Source organism: Mobula birostris, chromosome 18 (assembly GCF_030028105.1).
Source record: "Mobula birostris isolate sMobBir1 chromosome 18, sMobBir1.hap1, whole genome shotgun sequence".
Taxonomy (NCBI): domain Eukaryota; kingdom Metazoa; phylum Chordata; class Chondrichthyes; order Myliobatiformes; family Myliobatidae; genus Mobula; species Mobula birostris.
Window position 1 is genome coordinate 26,905,059 of NC_092387.1, and position 17,442 is coordinate 26,922,500.

General features: G+C 42.9%; 1 protein-coding gene across 1 annotated transcript in view; it reads left to right on the top strand.

The window, feature by feature from the left end:
- Window positions 1-17,442, top strand: part of hcn4 (hyperpolarization activated cyclic nucleotide-gated potassium channel 4) — a 534,013-nt gene that overhangs the window by 323,810 nt on the left and 192,761 nt on the right. The window contains exon 4 of the mRNA XM_072282967.1: window positions 15,101-15,319. Coding sequence (XP_072139068.1) covers window positions 15,101-15,319 — 219 coding nt within the window. The remainder of the gene's footprint in view (window positions 1-15,100; window positions 15,320-17,442) is intronic.

The following is a 17,442-nucleotide window of genomic DNA, read 5'->3' on the forward strand; positions in this document are numbered from 1 at the left end:
TTGATGTCAAATTAAATTAGGGCAATAAATAGTGTGATAAGTAAGATAATGATTTTCTACATTTCCATCATGACAATCTTGCATATAACACATCTGTCACACCTAAAATCCCATATGTGGCACTCATAAGTTAGCATTACTGCTTCAGAGATTTTTAAAACAGGCAGGCATTCTCCAGAAACAAGCATTATTACTTAACGTCATGTTTATTTAGATTAATTCCCCACAGGGAGAATTGTATAGCTAAGTGGATTTTGCTTTGTTCTGGTTCAAAAATCTAACCAGCTACACTTGGCATTCAATGGAATTATCATCCCATTATTAAACTCCTGGTGGCATCTATTGACAGAACCTCATTGAAGCCAGCCAGATCATGCAGAAAAATCAGGCCAGAGACTGGTTATCCTAGGCAGGGGTTCGCAACCTGGGATCCATGGACCCCTTGCTTAATGGTATTGATCCATGGCATAAAAAAAGTTGGGAAGCCTGGAGAGTGAGTAACCTGGCCTCTGATACCTGAAAACCTATCCATTTTTCTCAAAGACTCGAGATTCTGCAGGTACTGAAAATCCAGAGGAAAAAGCACCAAAAAGCTGGAGGAACTCAGCAGGTCATGCCGCACCTATGGAAATGAATGGAGTCGACATTTTGGGCCAAGATCCTTCATCAGGATTGGAAAGGAAGGGAGACAAAGCCAGAATCAGAAGGTGGGAGGGAGGGGATGGAGTACGAACTGGCTATGATAGGTGAGACCAGGTGAGGAGGAAGGTAGGTGAATGGGGGAAGAGTATTGAAGTGAGAAGTTCAGAATCCACCATCTGCGAAGCACAAGCTGGGAACAAGGAATACCCTCTTGGTGAAGGGATGAGTATTGCACTAACAGCAATCAAAACCAGGGACTAGAACGCAGTGCCAAATTAAACTAAATCCCTTCAGCCTGCACATAATCCAGATCCATCATTACCTGCATACGGGGGTGGCATGGTAGCAAGGTGGGTTAGCTTAACGCTATTACGTGCCAGCTGTAAGATTAGGGTTTGAATACTGCCTCTGTCTGTAAGGAGTTCATATGTTCTCCCTGTGGCTGAGTGGGCTTCCTTCAAGTTCTACAGTTTTCTCCCATATTCCAAAGGCATACAGTTAGGGTTAGTGAGTCCAGGCATGCTACTTTGGCACCAGAAGCTGCCCAGCGCAATACTCGCTGATTGGATTTGATGCAAATAACACATTTCACTGTATGTTTTGATGTACATATGACAAACAAAGCTCATCTTCATTTTGATTCATGTGCCTGTCTAAAAGGCTGTTAGGTGTCCCTGTCATATCTGTTTCCGCCACTACCCCTGGCAGCCTGATCCAGGCACCTTCCACTTTTTAGTAAAATCAAACTTGCCTTGCACGTCTGCTATAAACTTTCTCCCTCTCACTTTAAATGCATAATCCTGGGAAGAAAATACAGGGCTTGACAGGAACCCCACATGCCACCCTCACCACATTCCTCTATAGAGTCACAGTATGGATATCCACATCACTCCCCCTGCTCCTGGCACTCCTTCTCTGCCGCCTGTCCCACACCTCTCTTGCAGTGCTCTTCCTACACCAGTCCCAACATCTTTTGCTCCCGTCAGATTTACAAACACACTTTCCGCTCCACATTGACAAATATAGTACTGTGCAAAACTGTTAGGCACCCTAGCTATATGTATGGGCCGAAAAGTTTTCCACAGAACTGTAAGTCCTGGAATTCACTCCCCAAGAGCATCTTCACCTGAAGCACTGCAGTGCCAAAGTAAGAGAGAAACAATAAATGCTGGCCTTGCTCTTGACTCTCTAATCCTGTGAGTGGTTAATTAAAAAGAAATTAGGTTGTTCTTACAAAACAGAGCATCCTCCAACTTAACCGAGGCATACCGAAGGAAATGTATGATGACCAAAATGAGGATTTCATCACTGAAACACAGACTATACGCAAATTTGCATTTAGTCCAATAATTATTCTAAGATTTTAAGCTTTATCTTGAATGTTATGTTAAAGAACATAGCTAGAAATTTTCCTTCTGAACTTTGAACCTATGGGAGGAAACTTTTAAAATTAAATATCTATGGGGCAATTGTATATTTGGTAATTTATTTTGTTCTTTCAGTCTGTGGCTTAGTTACCACAGGCAAGAAGCAAATTGGTGAGAAGGAAGATGATCTAGCTTTGAGCTAGTGGTTGTTGGTATATATGCTTGCTTTTTTATTAACAGGAGCAAAACTGACTCTGCACAAAACTTTCTCCCTTTAAGTTTCCCTCATTTTTTAGTGGTAAAAGTCATAGGTTTGGGAGGTCTATCAGATATTCCTTCTTCTTCAGCCCTTTACTTTCTCCACCTACAATATTCCAGTTTCTCTCGTCATCCTCCCCCCACCTGCCTTTCCTCTCACATGGATTCACCTCTCACCTCCAGCTTGTATTCCTTTTGCTCACCATCCCCTTTCTATACCTCACTTTTTCCTCCTTCCTTTCCAGTCCCAATGAAGGGTCTTGGCCCGAAAAGTTGATTCTTTATTCCATAAGACCATTAGACATAGGAGCAGAATTAGGCCATTCAGCCGATTGAGTCTGCTCCATCATGGCTGATCCTGGATCCCACTCAACCCCGCACACCTGCCTTCTTGCCATATCCTTCGATGCCCTGACTGATCAGGAAATGATCAACTTCCGCCTTAAGTATACGCACGGACTTGGCCTCCACCACAGTCTGTGGCAGGACATTCCACAGATTTACTACTCTCTGGCTAAAAAAAATTACTCCTTACCTCTGTTCTAAAGGGTCGCCCCTCAATTTTGAGGCTGTGCCCTCTAGTTCTGGATACCCCCACCATAGGAAACATCCTCTCCACATCCACCCTATCTAGTTATTTCAACATTCAGTAGATTTCAATGCGATCCCCCCGCATTCTTCTAAATTCCAGTGAGTACAGGCCCAAAGCTGCCAAACACGCCTCATATGTTAACCCTTTCATTCCCAGAATCATCCTCATGAACCTCCTCTGGACTCTCTCCAATGACAACACATCCTTCCTGAGACATGGAGCCCAAATCTGTTGAGAATACTCCAAGTGCAGTCTGACTACTGCCTTATAAAAGCTTAGCATTATGTCCTTTCTTTTTATATTCTATTCACCTTGAAATAAATGCCAACATTGCATTTGCCTTCCTTACCACAGACTCAACCTATAAATTAACCTGAGAGTCTTTCACGAGGACTCTCAAGTCCCTCTGCACCTCTGATGTTTGAACCTACTCCCCATTTAGATAATAGTCCACACTATTCCTTTCCATTGGTGCTGCCTGACCTGCTGAGTTCCTCCAGCATTCCATATAAATGCAAGTCTGACCATGTTCATCTACTGCACCAGAAACTCATCCTGCCTGCAGAACTTTTGAGATCAGGTGCTCACTGTCTGAGAAAAGAAGCACAATTGTGCTTCAGCTGCGCAGCTTGCTGACTCCTTTCAGAGGATATGTAAGGGTGAATTGGCACAGTAATTAAGTCCGCCAGAAAAAGCGGGATCTCCTGGTGGCCACCTATTTTAATTCTATTTCCCATTCCCATTCCGACATGTCAGTCCAGGGCCTCCTCTACTGCCATGATGAGGCCACACTCAGGATGGAGGAGCAACACCTTATATTCTGTCTGGGAGGCCTCCAACCTGATGGAATGAACATCAATTTCTCAAACTTCCATAATTGCCCCCCCCACTTCACCATTTCCCCATTTCTCTCACCCTATCTCCTTACCTGCCCAGCACTTCCCTCTGGTGCTCCTCCCCCTTCCCTTTCTTCCATGGCCTTCTGTCCTCTCCTATCAGATTTCCCCTTCTCTAGCCCTTTATCTCTTTCATCAATTGACTTCCCAGCTCTTTACTTCACCCCTCCCCTCTCCCAGTTATCCCTATCACACACTACCTTGTACTTCTTTCTCCCCTCCCCCCACCTTCCTACTCTGACTTCTCATCTTTTTTCTCCAGTTCTGATAAAGAGTCTTGGATCAAAATGTCGACTGTACTCTTTTCCATAGATGCTGCAGGCCTGCTGAGTTCGTCCAGTATTTTGTGTGTGTTGCTTGGATTTCTGACATGTGCAGATTTTCTCTTGTACAGTAATTAAGTTACTGGATTAGCATGTACAGACCTGACTGAAGGATGTGTGTTCCAGTGCTATCACAGCAACTGGGGAAGTAATATTCAAACAATGGAACAAATTTGCAGTTTTAAATAGCTAGAAGCAGTAAGAAAGACACTGTGGCATAGTGAGGATATTGAGAATAAACCTAAAGCTATAAACCTGTGCAGCATCTGTACAAGTTTTATAGCTGACAAAGTACTTCTGAAGTGGTGAGTCATGCAGCACGAAAACAGGGTCTTTTGCCTAGGTCACTCACAGTGCACATCTGAGCTTTTCCCTTTTTCCCACATTTGGCCAATGTCTCTCTAAAACTTTACATAGGAATATTACAAATAGGAACAGGAGGAAGAAACCTGGCCAGTCAAACCTTCTCCGTCTTTCAATAAGATCATGGCTGATTTGGCCATGAACTCAACTTCACTACTTGCCTTTTCCCCATAATCCTTGAATTTCCCTACTATGCAAAAATCTATCTGTGTCTGAAATATATTTAATGGGGTAGCCTCTGCTGCTTCCATGGGCAGAGAATTCCACATTCTTGACTCTCTGGAAATAAACAGTTCCTTCTCATCTCTATCCTAAATCTGCTTCCCACTGGTTTTATCTCACCAACCAACAGAAACACCTTTCCTGCTTCTGTCTTATCTATCCTTTCCATAATCTTATGTGTTTCTGAAATATCTTCTCTCATTTGTCTTTCCTATCTATGTGCCTGGTCAAGTGACTTTTAAATGTTGTTATTGTATCTACCTCAATTACTTTCTCTGGCATTCATGCTATTTACACACCATCCTCTATGTGAAGTTACCCCTCAAGTCCTTCTTACTTCACCCTACATCAGACATTCCCTCAACTCCACCCGTTGTCCTTCCCTCCCTTTCTGCTGCTGAGACTTGCTTTCTCTCTTCCTCAGTTTTCACATTCTTCAGCCTGAAGGGTAACTAGTTCCTCTTCTCACAGCTGCTGCTTGACTGGTTGAGTTCTTCCAAAATTTCTGTTTTCATCTCAGGTTCTAAACTTTTACTCTGCAAGATTGTAGATTTTGAAGTGTTGAGTACATTCTTTGTCAGTGTAGACTATTTCACACAATGCCAATGATTACTGTGGCTCTAGTGCCTGGAATATTTGGATTCAGATTCACTTATTTATCACATGTACACTGAAACATCCAGCGAAATGCATCATTTGCATTAACAACCAGCACGACCTAATGACATCTGGGGACAGCCCTCAAATGACGCCACACATTCCGGTGCCAACATAACATGCCCACAAAGCTTGGAAAAACAGCACGGAACACAACAGAATACAACAAGCAACAAAGCAACAACATCAGAACAAGCCTCTTTCCTCCCTTCCACCCACACTGACAGTCTTCCAACCTCAGACGTCCTTCATCCCACATGGACAGAAGATTAGATAGCTTGGGATGCAGGGCGAGCTAGCCATTTGGATACAGATGTGGCTTAAGGGCTGGTGGTAGAGCAGTGTGCCATGTGGATCAGTGCTTAGTCCATGTTATTCATCATTTATATCAGTGGTTTGGACAAGAGTGACACTAAAATTGGTGGCATCGTGGACAGTGAAGGTCATTTTATGCTACAGTGGGATCTTGGTCTACTGGGCCAATGGGAGTGGCAGATGAAGTTTAATTCTGATAAATGTAAGGTGTTGCATTTTGTTAAGACAAGTCAGGGCAGGACTTACCCAGTGAATGGTAGGACTCAGCAGAGTGCAGTAGAACAGAGAGACCTAGAGTTGTGGGGCTCCTTGAAAGTGGTGACACAGTTAGACTGGGTGACTAGGAGTGCCAGGTATGCTAGTCATCTTTGGTCAGGGTATGGACGACAGGAGTTGAGACAGCATACCTAGCACCTTCCTAACCACCCAGTCTAACTGTGTCACCACTTTCAAGGAGCCCCTGTGAGCTATAGAAGATACCGGTAGGACCACATTAGAAGTTATTGTGAAATGTAATAATGGAGAAGCTTCACTCATTCATATGTTTTGGACATGTCCGAGTCTTGGAAAATATTGGAAAGAAGTATTTCAAACCTTTTCGATACTTTTTAAAGTAAATTTCAAGCCTAATCCTTTGACTGCTTTATTTGGTATTGTTGGAGGAAAGGATATTATCTTAGAGCCATCTGATTTGCACATTTTGGCTTTTATGTCTCTTATGGCCAGAAGGACGCTTTTGCTTAAATGGAAAGATGTGGCCCTTCCTATTCATGCCCAATAATGTGATGTCATATTTAAATTTAGAGAAGATTCAATGTTCAATCTTTGAATCTAATCAAGACTTTCAAACATTGTGGGGACCTTTTCTGAATTATTTTCAAAACCTTTGATTTGCTGATAAAGCATAGAGAATGACTAACAATCTTTTTTCTTTTTTTTCTACTGATCAGCTTCGGTCTTGGTAGTGGGTTAGATGTTTTTTATATAATAAAATTATTATTTTTCAATGTTACGAACTAATTGACTTGTAGAAATATAGGGCAAGGAGTCTTTATATGCGATTTAGTTCAATGTATTGACATATATATATATTTTTCCTGTACTCTGTATTCTTATATATATAAATTAATAAAAATATTGGAAAGAGAAGTTATGGGGTGAAATGAATATGCTGCCATGTCCTCTCCCCATGGGCTGAGCACAGGGCTCAGGTTAATAGGTACATGTTTTGACTCTATCAGTAGTATGCTCGAGTCAAGGTGGCACCGAGTTGCCATTTCCATCAAGGTCATAACGCAGTTTTAGTTGTTTTTAATGTTCATTGTGACTGAGAGGGGTATTTATGGATCAGGTTAGAGTTTAGTAACAAGAATGTGGGAGAGTTAGATGTCAGGCCGTGATCTGGGCCTCCACTCTACATTTTGCGCTCAAAGGTTAGAGATGTGGATGTGCAACAACTGGCATCCGTGGACAGATATCAGGTGGGCAAGTGCTGTGGATGAAGTGCTCTTGGCAAGGACAAGGACTGATGCCCCCCCGCCCCCCAACCCATGGTCGGGGAGTCCTGGGATCAGAGCTCAGTGTGGGCATGAGGGACAATGATCCGCTAGATTGACGAGTTGGGGAGTTCAGAACTTGAGGCCTGCAGTTTGGGAGGCCAGAGTTCGAGTTCTGGAGTTGAGGGTCCCATCATTGACAATTGATGGAGTCAATTCCGAAGATCAAAGGCCAAAGTCAGCAAGTAAAGAAACTGAGACGCAATGTGCGATGTCCTGGGTCTGAGAGTCTGCAAGCCTGGAGCCCATTGGATGCTGGAGTCATGGAAATGGCCTAACCTGAGGTCGGGGGATTATTTGTGTGTGTGTGTGGGGGTGGGTGAGTAGTAGGGAGGAAAGGAGTTTGTTTTAATGTGTTCTGCCATTGTTGCTCTTGTGTTGCTCTGGGAGCATTGTGGACAGACTATGCCAGAGCTGGAACATGTGGGCTGTCCCCAGCATACTGTTATGTTGTGTTGGTTGTGAACGCAAACTACACATGTTCTGATATATATGTAGAGTTCTTCCACAGACAACTAAATCAATCTTTGTTGTGCAGAAAGCTGGCACAATGATGTTCCATTCTGAGACTTCTCATGTCAGCCAGCACATAATCAATCAGAGGGTAAAACCCCTCACAATTTCACTGTGGAGTCTGGGGTTGAGTAAGGATGGGGTGATGGAGCAAATTGGCAAAGCCCTCAATATATATTTTTTAAATGGCTGCAAAATTATTTTAACATAAGTATCAGTATACCATTGCTAGCAATGCTGGCAGTACTAAAGGACATCTCAGATGATTGATTGACAAAACTGGTAGACCCACTGCCTCACAGTACCAGAGAGTCAGATTCAATCCTAACTTCTGGTGCCATGTATGCGGAACTGGTGCTTTATCCCTGTGTCCATGTGGGTTTCCTCTGGGAGCTCTGGTTTCCTCCCACATCCCAATTATGTGTGGGTTGGTAGGTTAAATGTACCTGAGCCCACAACAAATCTTCCACTGTAACTTTCCCCTGGAGTGCAGGTGAGTGGTAGAAGCCAGGGGAGAAGGTGTGGGGTGAATAGAAACATGGTATTAACACCAAACACAAGAAATTCTGAAGATGATGGAAATTCAAAGCAACAAATACAATATACTGGAGGAAACAGCAGCTCAGGTAGCATCTATGGAGGACAATAAACAGTCAATGGTTCATGCAAGATGCTTCCATCAGGACTGGTACCAGACATCCCAGCCTGCAAAAACTGATTTCAGGGAGGTAGCACCATCAATTGGCGGGAGACTCCCGGGAGAGGTGGGATGTCTGCAATAGAGTAGCTCCTTAGCAGCTGGCCAGCTAGTTTAAATAACGTTAGCTATGCTAATGAACAAATGACACCTGCTAAACTCACCTCAACATGTCTTTTACAGTCTTAACCCACCACGGGCAATAGGAAAGTCACTGTTGTAAACAGTGCAGCAAGCAATACTGTCATTATTTTGACCCCTATTAGGCAGGGGTACACTTTAATGTAGTCTGGGGTGACGTACGTTTTATATATTTTTTGGAACACTCTGCCACGGCGTGCTCTCGCTCACTCTCTCTCTCTCTCTCTCTGTCGTGGTCGCTCGCGTGCTTTCAAGTGATCTCGCTTGCTTTCTCGCTCGCTCGCTCTCTCGCTCACGCGCTCTCTCTTGTGGTCGCTCTCGCGCTCTCTCTTGCTTTTCTCTTGCTCGCTCTCAAAAAAATTGATTTCCGTGATATTGTATATAATTTGCGGGCATCAGGGAGCCACTATTAATATGCAGGAGACTCCCAGAAGTTCCGGGAGAGGTGGGATGTCTGTGGTACTAATGCTGGTTGAGAGTAAATAGATGGTTGGTGGCTAGCATCTCCTTTGTAGACCAGAGGGGTTGTTTCCATGTTGTGTTGATCTGTGACTCTATGATAACTCTTCAATTGATCTGTTGCATTTGATCTGTGTTGGATTAATTAGGAGAATGTGGTCAGGGCACAGATGCCGACTAATCACATGGTGAATCAATGGGCCTCCTATGCAGGACAGGCACTCTATTCCGGGCACGGGGTTACAAATGTACATGCTCTTCATCTCAGCAGGCTCGGTTTGACACTCCTACGCTGTAAGTTGCCCAACATGTACAGTGGTTCACCATGGCTCTGTCTGTCTAAGCAGACAATAACTGCGCCTTTTCTGAGACTCAGACCTGGGCGATAGATATGGAGATCCTGGGCTGCCCAGACATCAAGATCCCCCTCTCGGCCTCGCGGATGTGTTCCAAAGGAACGCGAAGCAGTACATTTGGCACCAGCTTGTCTGCAGGAGCTGCCAGGAGGTGACGTGATATGTCATCCAACAGCCTTAGGGGCTCCACTCTGGATTTGTGTAGGGTTTACTCCTTAGCCTTCTCTTCTCTTCTCCCAAAGATACCCACAAGGCAGTGGGCTCTGTAATGATGGATAGAGGCCCATACCAGGTACTGTCAGCCAGAGCCAGCTAAACCCGGTACTTGTATAAGACAGGGTTGTCACGCCCTGTAGTAGTGATATATGGAGCCAGTTCCCACTATCTCTAGTAGTGGTTAACATGACTCATTAAAAACATTGCTTCTTAATGTTCCACTGTTGTTCTTGCTCCGCACACATGTAACAGTATTAGTCATTATTTATTGTTATTTTAATCTCTTTTTCCATAACCTATGTTCATCTCTGGCAGGCTCTGCAGTACATTTATTCCCATCATTGTCACAGAATAACTTGCTAGTTCCCTTCAGCAATGGGTTGGCATAATAGTTCAGTTACAAGACCAGAATACAGAGACCTGGGTATTGACACTGGGATGTGTGTTCCAATACTATCATGGCAGCTGGGGAATTAACATACAAATAATGGAATAAATCTGCAATTTTAAAAAGCTAGAATCAGTCCTGATGACCGTGAAATGACTTGATTATTGTAAAAGCCCATCTGGCTTACAAATGTCCTTCCTTCTGTCCGCCAAAAGGGAAACCTGCCATCCTTATGTGGACTGCTCTGTATGTGAGGAGAACCACCAATATATTTGGCTTTTAATTGTTTCATGTCTCTGCTGAATTGGTCAGGTTTACGGAGGGGAAAGTGACAATAATGGAGGGTTAAAAAATATTGGCTGTTCGCTGACATGCTCACCCGAAGGAAAATAAAGTGCACATACATTGGGAGAGACTAGACAAGGTTTAGGACAAAAGGTTTCTTACTGGGGCATGATCACAACAATAACTGTAGGATTGTTGAACTCAAGCAGGACAAAACTATGCACATAGGTCTGTTGACCCAATGGTTTTCAATGTCATAAATGCTTTCCAATTTTGAAGGCATTCTTTTTGATGTTAATTTACTTAAACTAATGGAGCATTTTGAGGATCATCATCATTATCAGGTGCCATGCACAGTTTGAGCTTTGACTGCCATGGCCCGCACACTCCTTTTTTGGCTCAAGTGGATCAATTCATTGGTATTCATTTCTAATTCTCCGGCTGGTGTCTCCATCATCATTTGTCTTTGCCTTCCTCTTGCTTTCTTCCCTTCAATCTTTCCCATAATCACTGTGCATTCTAACTCCTCTTTCCTAATCACATGTCCAATGAAGTTACGTTGCCTTTTCATGATCTCATACATTATTTCTCTTTTTGTGTTTGCTCTGTTCATGACATCCTCGTTAGATATTTGTTTTGTCCATGACATTTTTTGCATCCTCCTCAAAAACCACATTTCTGTTGCTACAATTTGTTTCCTCATGTTATTGTCCAACATTCTGAGCCATATAACATAACTGAATAAACATAACATTTCAGTACTCTGAGACGGGTTGTCATGCCTGGTTTAGTATTGGTCAGTATACTCTTCATTCTTGTAAAGGTGTCTTTTTCCATCCCTATTCTTCTTTTGATGTCCAAGTCGCATCTGCCATCTGATGTCACCCAGCTTCCTAAGTAGCAAAAGTTCTTCACTTGTTTTATGTCTTCCCCATTTATTCTCAGCCTGCAGATAGGACTCTCCTTCTTTTTGGATATCACCATACATTCTGTCTTTTTGCAATTGAGGATAGAGCACTAAATATATCTATTATGCTTACATTGGTAAGAATTTATTCTGTACAGATTTTACTTTAAGAGCTATAGAATTGTAATGTAAAGGACAAGAGCAGGAGCAGGCCAATTGGCCCCTCATCCGCCCCACCATACATCCTCCATTGTCAGATTTCTGAATAGTCCATGAACCTATGAAACCAACCTTGTTATTCCCTTTGTTTTTGCACTAAAATAATAGATGAGCTTTATTTGTCACGTGTACATCAAAACATGGAAATGTACAGTGAAATGTGTCAGATATGACAACAGCAGTCCGAGGATTGTACTGGGGGAAGGCTGCAAATGTTACCATGCTTCCAGCAGCAACATAGAATGCCCACAACTCACGAACCCTAATCATATGTCTTCGGAATGTGGGAGCACCCAGAGGAAATCCACATAGTCATGGGAAGAACATACAAACTCCCTAACAATCAAGCCCCAATTGATGATCGCTGGTGCTAACCACTGGCTGTCATGTCCACTATTAAATTAACTTTGTAATTTATAGTATTTTCTGTCTTCCTACTCTGATTCAATTGCACAGTGATAATAAATCTGGTTCTGATTCTGATTCTGCTCTGTTCTGGGCCTCAACTCCTGTCCTGTGCTAGATCACCATAGATCAATTTCCTGATCCTTTAAAAATGTATCTAACTCCACACTAAATACCTTTAATGATCTAACCTCCACAATCCTCATGCGTAGGGGATCCCAAAGATTCATTGCTTCTGTGTGGAAGAATTATGCTGGAAAGGAGATATGTCCTCAGGGATGCATACTTCTAGCATAGTACACTATGCCACACAGTATACTGCAATACCAAAATCTGCATCTGTTGACGTTCAGTCAACTGGGTTACCTCTTGCCAGGTCATGTTTCTGACCTACTCTTCGATACTCCTCATTGTACTGAGGATTAATGGCCATACTACAGTTGAAGAGATCAGGCCATGAGGACGGAGATCGTAATAGAACATAAAAACAAAAATTGAATTGGGGAAGGTTGATTTCAATAGCATTAGGCTGATTAAGGAACAAACTCGATGGGCTGAATGGCCGAACTCTGCTTCACTGTGTGATGATCTTATGGTCAAACTGCAAAAGATGTGGTTGTATTGGATAGGTGATTTACCAGGGAGTTGCCTGGATTGGTGAACTTTAGTAATGAGGAGGGACTGGATAGGTTGGGCCTGCTGGGCCTGTTGGGCCTAGAGTGAAAGAGGCTAAAGGGTGATCTGATAGAGATTTAAAATTAAAAGAGGCATAGAGAGTGTAAATAGAATCTTTTTTTCTACTGATAGGGGTATTTAAACAAGTGAGCAAAGGTTAAAAGTGTGAGGAAGGAGTTTTAACGGAGATTTGAAGGGAATAATTTTTTGCACAGTAAGTGGTTCATATCTGGAACTTACTGCCAGAGAAGGCACATACAATCACTGTGTTCAAGAGGCATTTAGACAGACACCTGGAAAGAAGGATATGGACCTAATGCAGACAAATGGGATTAGTGTAAATAGACGGAGGTGCAGCCTTGATAAGGTGGAGAGAAAGTTCTGTTTCTGTGCTGTATGACTCTATGACTCTGAATTCCCCACACATTGAGCCCCTCGCCTACATAATAAGGGCAATTTTGAACAACACACACAAATTGCTGATTGTGTGTAGGTCAGGCAGTATCTTTGGAGGGGAATAAACAGTCCTCTCCAGGAGAGTCAACGTTTCAGACCGAAAGATTTAATCAGGACTGGAAAAGAAGTGAGCCGAAGCCTAAATAAGAAGGTTTGGGGGAGGGGTGGAGCACAAGCTCACAGGTGATAGGTGAGACCAAGCGAGGGAGAAGATGGGAGGGTAGGGGACAGAAATCCCCGTTGTGAGGGAAATTGACAGTGTACAATTAATTTACCATTCGCATGTCTCTGGAATGTGGAAGGAAATCGGAGCAGCTGAAGGGAAGCCACCCAGTCTCAGGAAGAATGTGCAAACCACACTCAGACAACACCCGAGGCTAGGATTGAACCTAGGTCTCTGCCACTGTACTTCAGCCTATCATCGAACTGCACTGTGGCATGTAGTAGGAGGGGTTGGGCAGCAGATGTGTGTATGATGGGGACAGGAGGAGAACAAAAGTTACGGTTTAATTGTTTATGCTTCTGACCGCTCGCTGCTTTCTGTGTCCATTGTAACATGGAATGCGATACGCAGTGTGGAACATTATCTCTTTCTCCACACTCTCTATTGAAGAAATTATCACTGCCTCTTTGAGTCTGTTTAGAGGGCGTTTAGGTTTAGTCATAGAGTTATACAGGATGGAAACAGGCGGTTTGGCCCAACTCATCCATGCCGACTGTGCTGCCCAGCAAGCTAGTCCGATTTGCCCACATCTCCTGCTCTTGTATTTCTAAAAACACAAGTAAATCTGCAGATGCTGGAAATCCAAAGCAACACCCACAAAATCCTCCATCATTTTGTGTGTTGTTGCCAAAAGGTGGCTTTTAAATGTTGCTAATGTACCCACTTCTACTACTATTTCTGGCAGCTCTTTCCAAATATGGTCCATCCTTTGCATGAAGAAGCCGCCCCTGATGGCCCGATCAAATCTCTCATCTCTGATTTAAAAGCCCCTGCCCTCTTATTTTTAGTACCCGCTTCAGTGGAAAAAGAGTATGTGTTTCCACTCTACCTCTGCACCTCAAGATCTTGTATACCTCTAATAGGCCATGCCTCTATTTTCTACTCTAAGCTCTGAAGTAAGAGTTAACACCTATCTACTCTCTCGGTGACTTGATAAAAAACTAGTGTTCTGGAATATTGATAATGATACATGAGTTTAAATCCCACCATTGTCAAATATATCTGGATTTAAAAAAAACGTTAGTCATCTTAACAAGGATATTATGGGTTGCCATAAAAATCCACCTGGTTCACTAGTTCAAGTTCAATTTATTGTTGTCTTAGGCATGCACACACAGAGTATAAATGCTATGAAAAATAACTATTTCTCAGCAGCAGCAGTACAGCACCTTACAAACATGACAGATGAGATGCAATTTAACATGAACTTAAATTCACATAAATTAGAAATTACTTACATAAGGCAATGAAGCTAATATTACAATGCTGGTGCAGGATTGAGAGAGAGAAAAAGAAATGTAGACCAGGGTAGTATTGGGGGTTTCTCAAGTCAGTTCAAGAATCTGTTAACAGTGGGGAAGAAGCTGTTGTTGAACCTTAAGGATTTGGTTTTCAGGCTGTTGTACTTCCTGCCCGATGGCAACATTACAGCAATATCATCTGTGGAATTCATTGCCACTGGCGGCTGTGGAGGCCAAGTCTTTATGTATACTTAAGGCAGAGTTTAATAGATTCCTGATTGGTATCTATCAAACCCTATCAATCTTAGGGCATGAAGGGATACAGGGAGAAAGCAGGAGATTGGGGCTGAGAGGAAAATTGGATCAGATATGATGAAATGGTGGAGCGGACTTGATGGGCCAAATGGCCTAATTCTGCTCCTATATCTTATGGTCCATGAGGGCATGGGTTGAATGATGGGGATCCATGACAATGGATGTTGCCTTCCTGAGAAATCACCTCACATAGATTGTGGGGAGAGCTATAGCTATGATGGAACTGGCTGAGTTATCAAAGGAAACCTGCTCCTATCCATTATGGATAACGTGTGGCTCCAGACCCACCAAGATGATTGACCTTGCAGCTCCAGGGTTGAATAATAGATGCTAGCATTGCTTGTGAAGTATATACTGTACCATTGAATAAATAGAAGAAAATTGCTAATTCTCTGGTTTGCTTTCCCTCACAGGAAGATTCCTGGACAAAGCAATACTCGTATGCACTGTTCAAAGCCATGAGCCACATGCTGTGCATCGGGTATGGGCAACAGGCTCCGGTTGGCATGTCTGATGTCTGGTTGACCATGCTCAGTATGATAGTCGGGGCTACTTGCTACGCCATGTTCATCGGCCATGCCACAGCTCTCATCCAGTCTTTGGACTCCTCTCGGAGGCAATATCAGGAGAAGGTAAGCACTCACTATTATCTCAAAACACTGCTTCGCAGGTAGAGAGATCCTGTGGCAGGAATCTTGTTAGCATTACTACTGAATAGCGAGGCACTGCTGCTGAACATGATACTAATACTGTCAGTTTTACTTGCAGACATATTCTTGATTCAATATCGTGTAAAATCGTGGTGAATAATAGATACTTGGGAGTGAATACAAGGCTGTAATCTAATCAAGGGTTCCATTATTGTCATAAACTGTGAGAATGTTTGGGTATGTCTCCACAACTCGGAGATTATGTTCTTTTTAAATTGCTCCAGGTTATCTGTGCCAAACACAACACTGTTAATTCAATGGAAAGATGCTGTTGTTTTATTTTCTGTGAACTCATTTGTGTTCCAGTGTGTTCTGCATTGTTGATGCTTGCTGGTGATCTGAAGGCTTAATGATTTCAGTCAAGTTGACTAGAATGGTTCCAAGGAAAAACAATTTCAGCTGCAGAGTTTCACTGGAGGCGTTGAAGTTGTTTTGCTTGAAGCAAAGAAGGTTGGAGAGTTAACATAAGTGGCTCACGCAAGATTGTTAAAGGCAGTAGGTGTCATTGAAGAATGGGCTGGCACTCGGTGCCCACTTTATTAGGCACCTCCTGTACCTAATAAAGTGCTCTTGAGTATAATTCCATAGTCTGCTGCTGCTGTAGCGCAGCCACTTCAGGGTTTGAGGTGTTGTACTTTCAAAGATGCTGTTCTGCAAACCATTGGTTTGCTTATTTGAGCTACATTTGCCTTTCTGTCAGCTTGAACGAGACTGGCTAATCTCTTTTGACCTCTCTCATTCACACAGCGTTTTCACCCACAGAACTGCACCTCCCTGGATGTTTTGTTTTGTTTTAATCACCATTCTCTGTAAACTCTAAATATCATTGTGTGTGAAATTCCCAGGAGATCGGCACTCAAACCACCCCGTCTGGTGTGGTCAAGATCACTTAGATCACATTTCTTCCCCATTCTGATATTTGGTCTGAACCTCTTGATCATGTCTGAATGCTTTTGTGCATTGAGTTGGCTGATTAGACATCTGCATTAATAAGCATCTGTGCAGGTGTACCTAATAAAGTGGCCACTGAGCATATAAGAATGGACCCAAGTATTTTTTCAAAAAAAAAGTAGTGGAACTCACTGTACAGGGTGATGGAACCAGAATTAATTAGCAGCTTCATAAGAGAATGAGATAGCTCTTGTGAGAGAATAATTTGCAATGTTGTGAGAAAACTTTTGGAATTTCCCTATTAGGGGCTAGCACAGACTGAATGGACTGAATGACTTCAAATTCCAGATTACTTACAAGATAAACCATGGAGCATTCTCTGGCTGCTAGCTATAAAAAAATCAGACACTAAGAATTAAAATCAGCATTACTGATATTGGTGCCTCAACCAACAATTGCCATTGATTAGAGTAATTTGCATTTATATAGCACATTTAACATTAAAAGTGACATAAATAGACATTGATAGGAAGCTATGGAAGTAGTCTTAGCAGGGAGTAACCAGGTGTTTTGTGAAGGAGGTGAGGACAGCTTGGAGAGAAACTTTAGGCTGGATCTCAGGTTTGTCCACCATTGAGCGGATATGGAGAGAGGGATGGATACGACAAGAGATTATTAGGGTGGAGTAGGTGAGGGGTAACAACGATGGGAACCGAAAAACAAGGAGGATTTTAATTTCAATAATGATGGAGCCAGTTTTGATAAATGACCTGATTGGAGGTGAAGGCAGGAATATGAATAAAGAATTGCAGTTTATGAGGTTGAAGACTGGGAGGCCGACATGGAGGCAATTTAAGAAATGTAGAAACATAGAAACATAGAAAATAGGTGCAGGAGTAGGCCATTTGGCCCTTCGAGCCTGCACCGCCATTTATTATGATCATGGCTGATCATCCAACTCAGAACCCCGCCCCAGCCTTCCTTCCATACCCCCTGACCCCCGTAGCCACAAGGGCCATATCTAACTCCCTCTTAAATATAGCCAATGAACTGGCCTCAACTGTTTCCTGTGGCAGAGAATTCCACAGATTCACCACTCTCTGTGTGAAGAAGTTTTTCCTAATCTCGGTCCTAAAAGGCTTCCCCTCTATCCT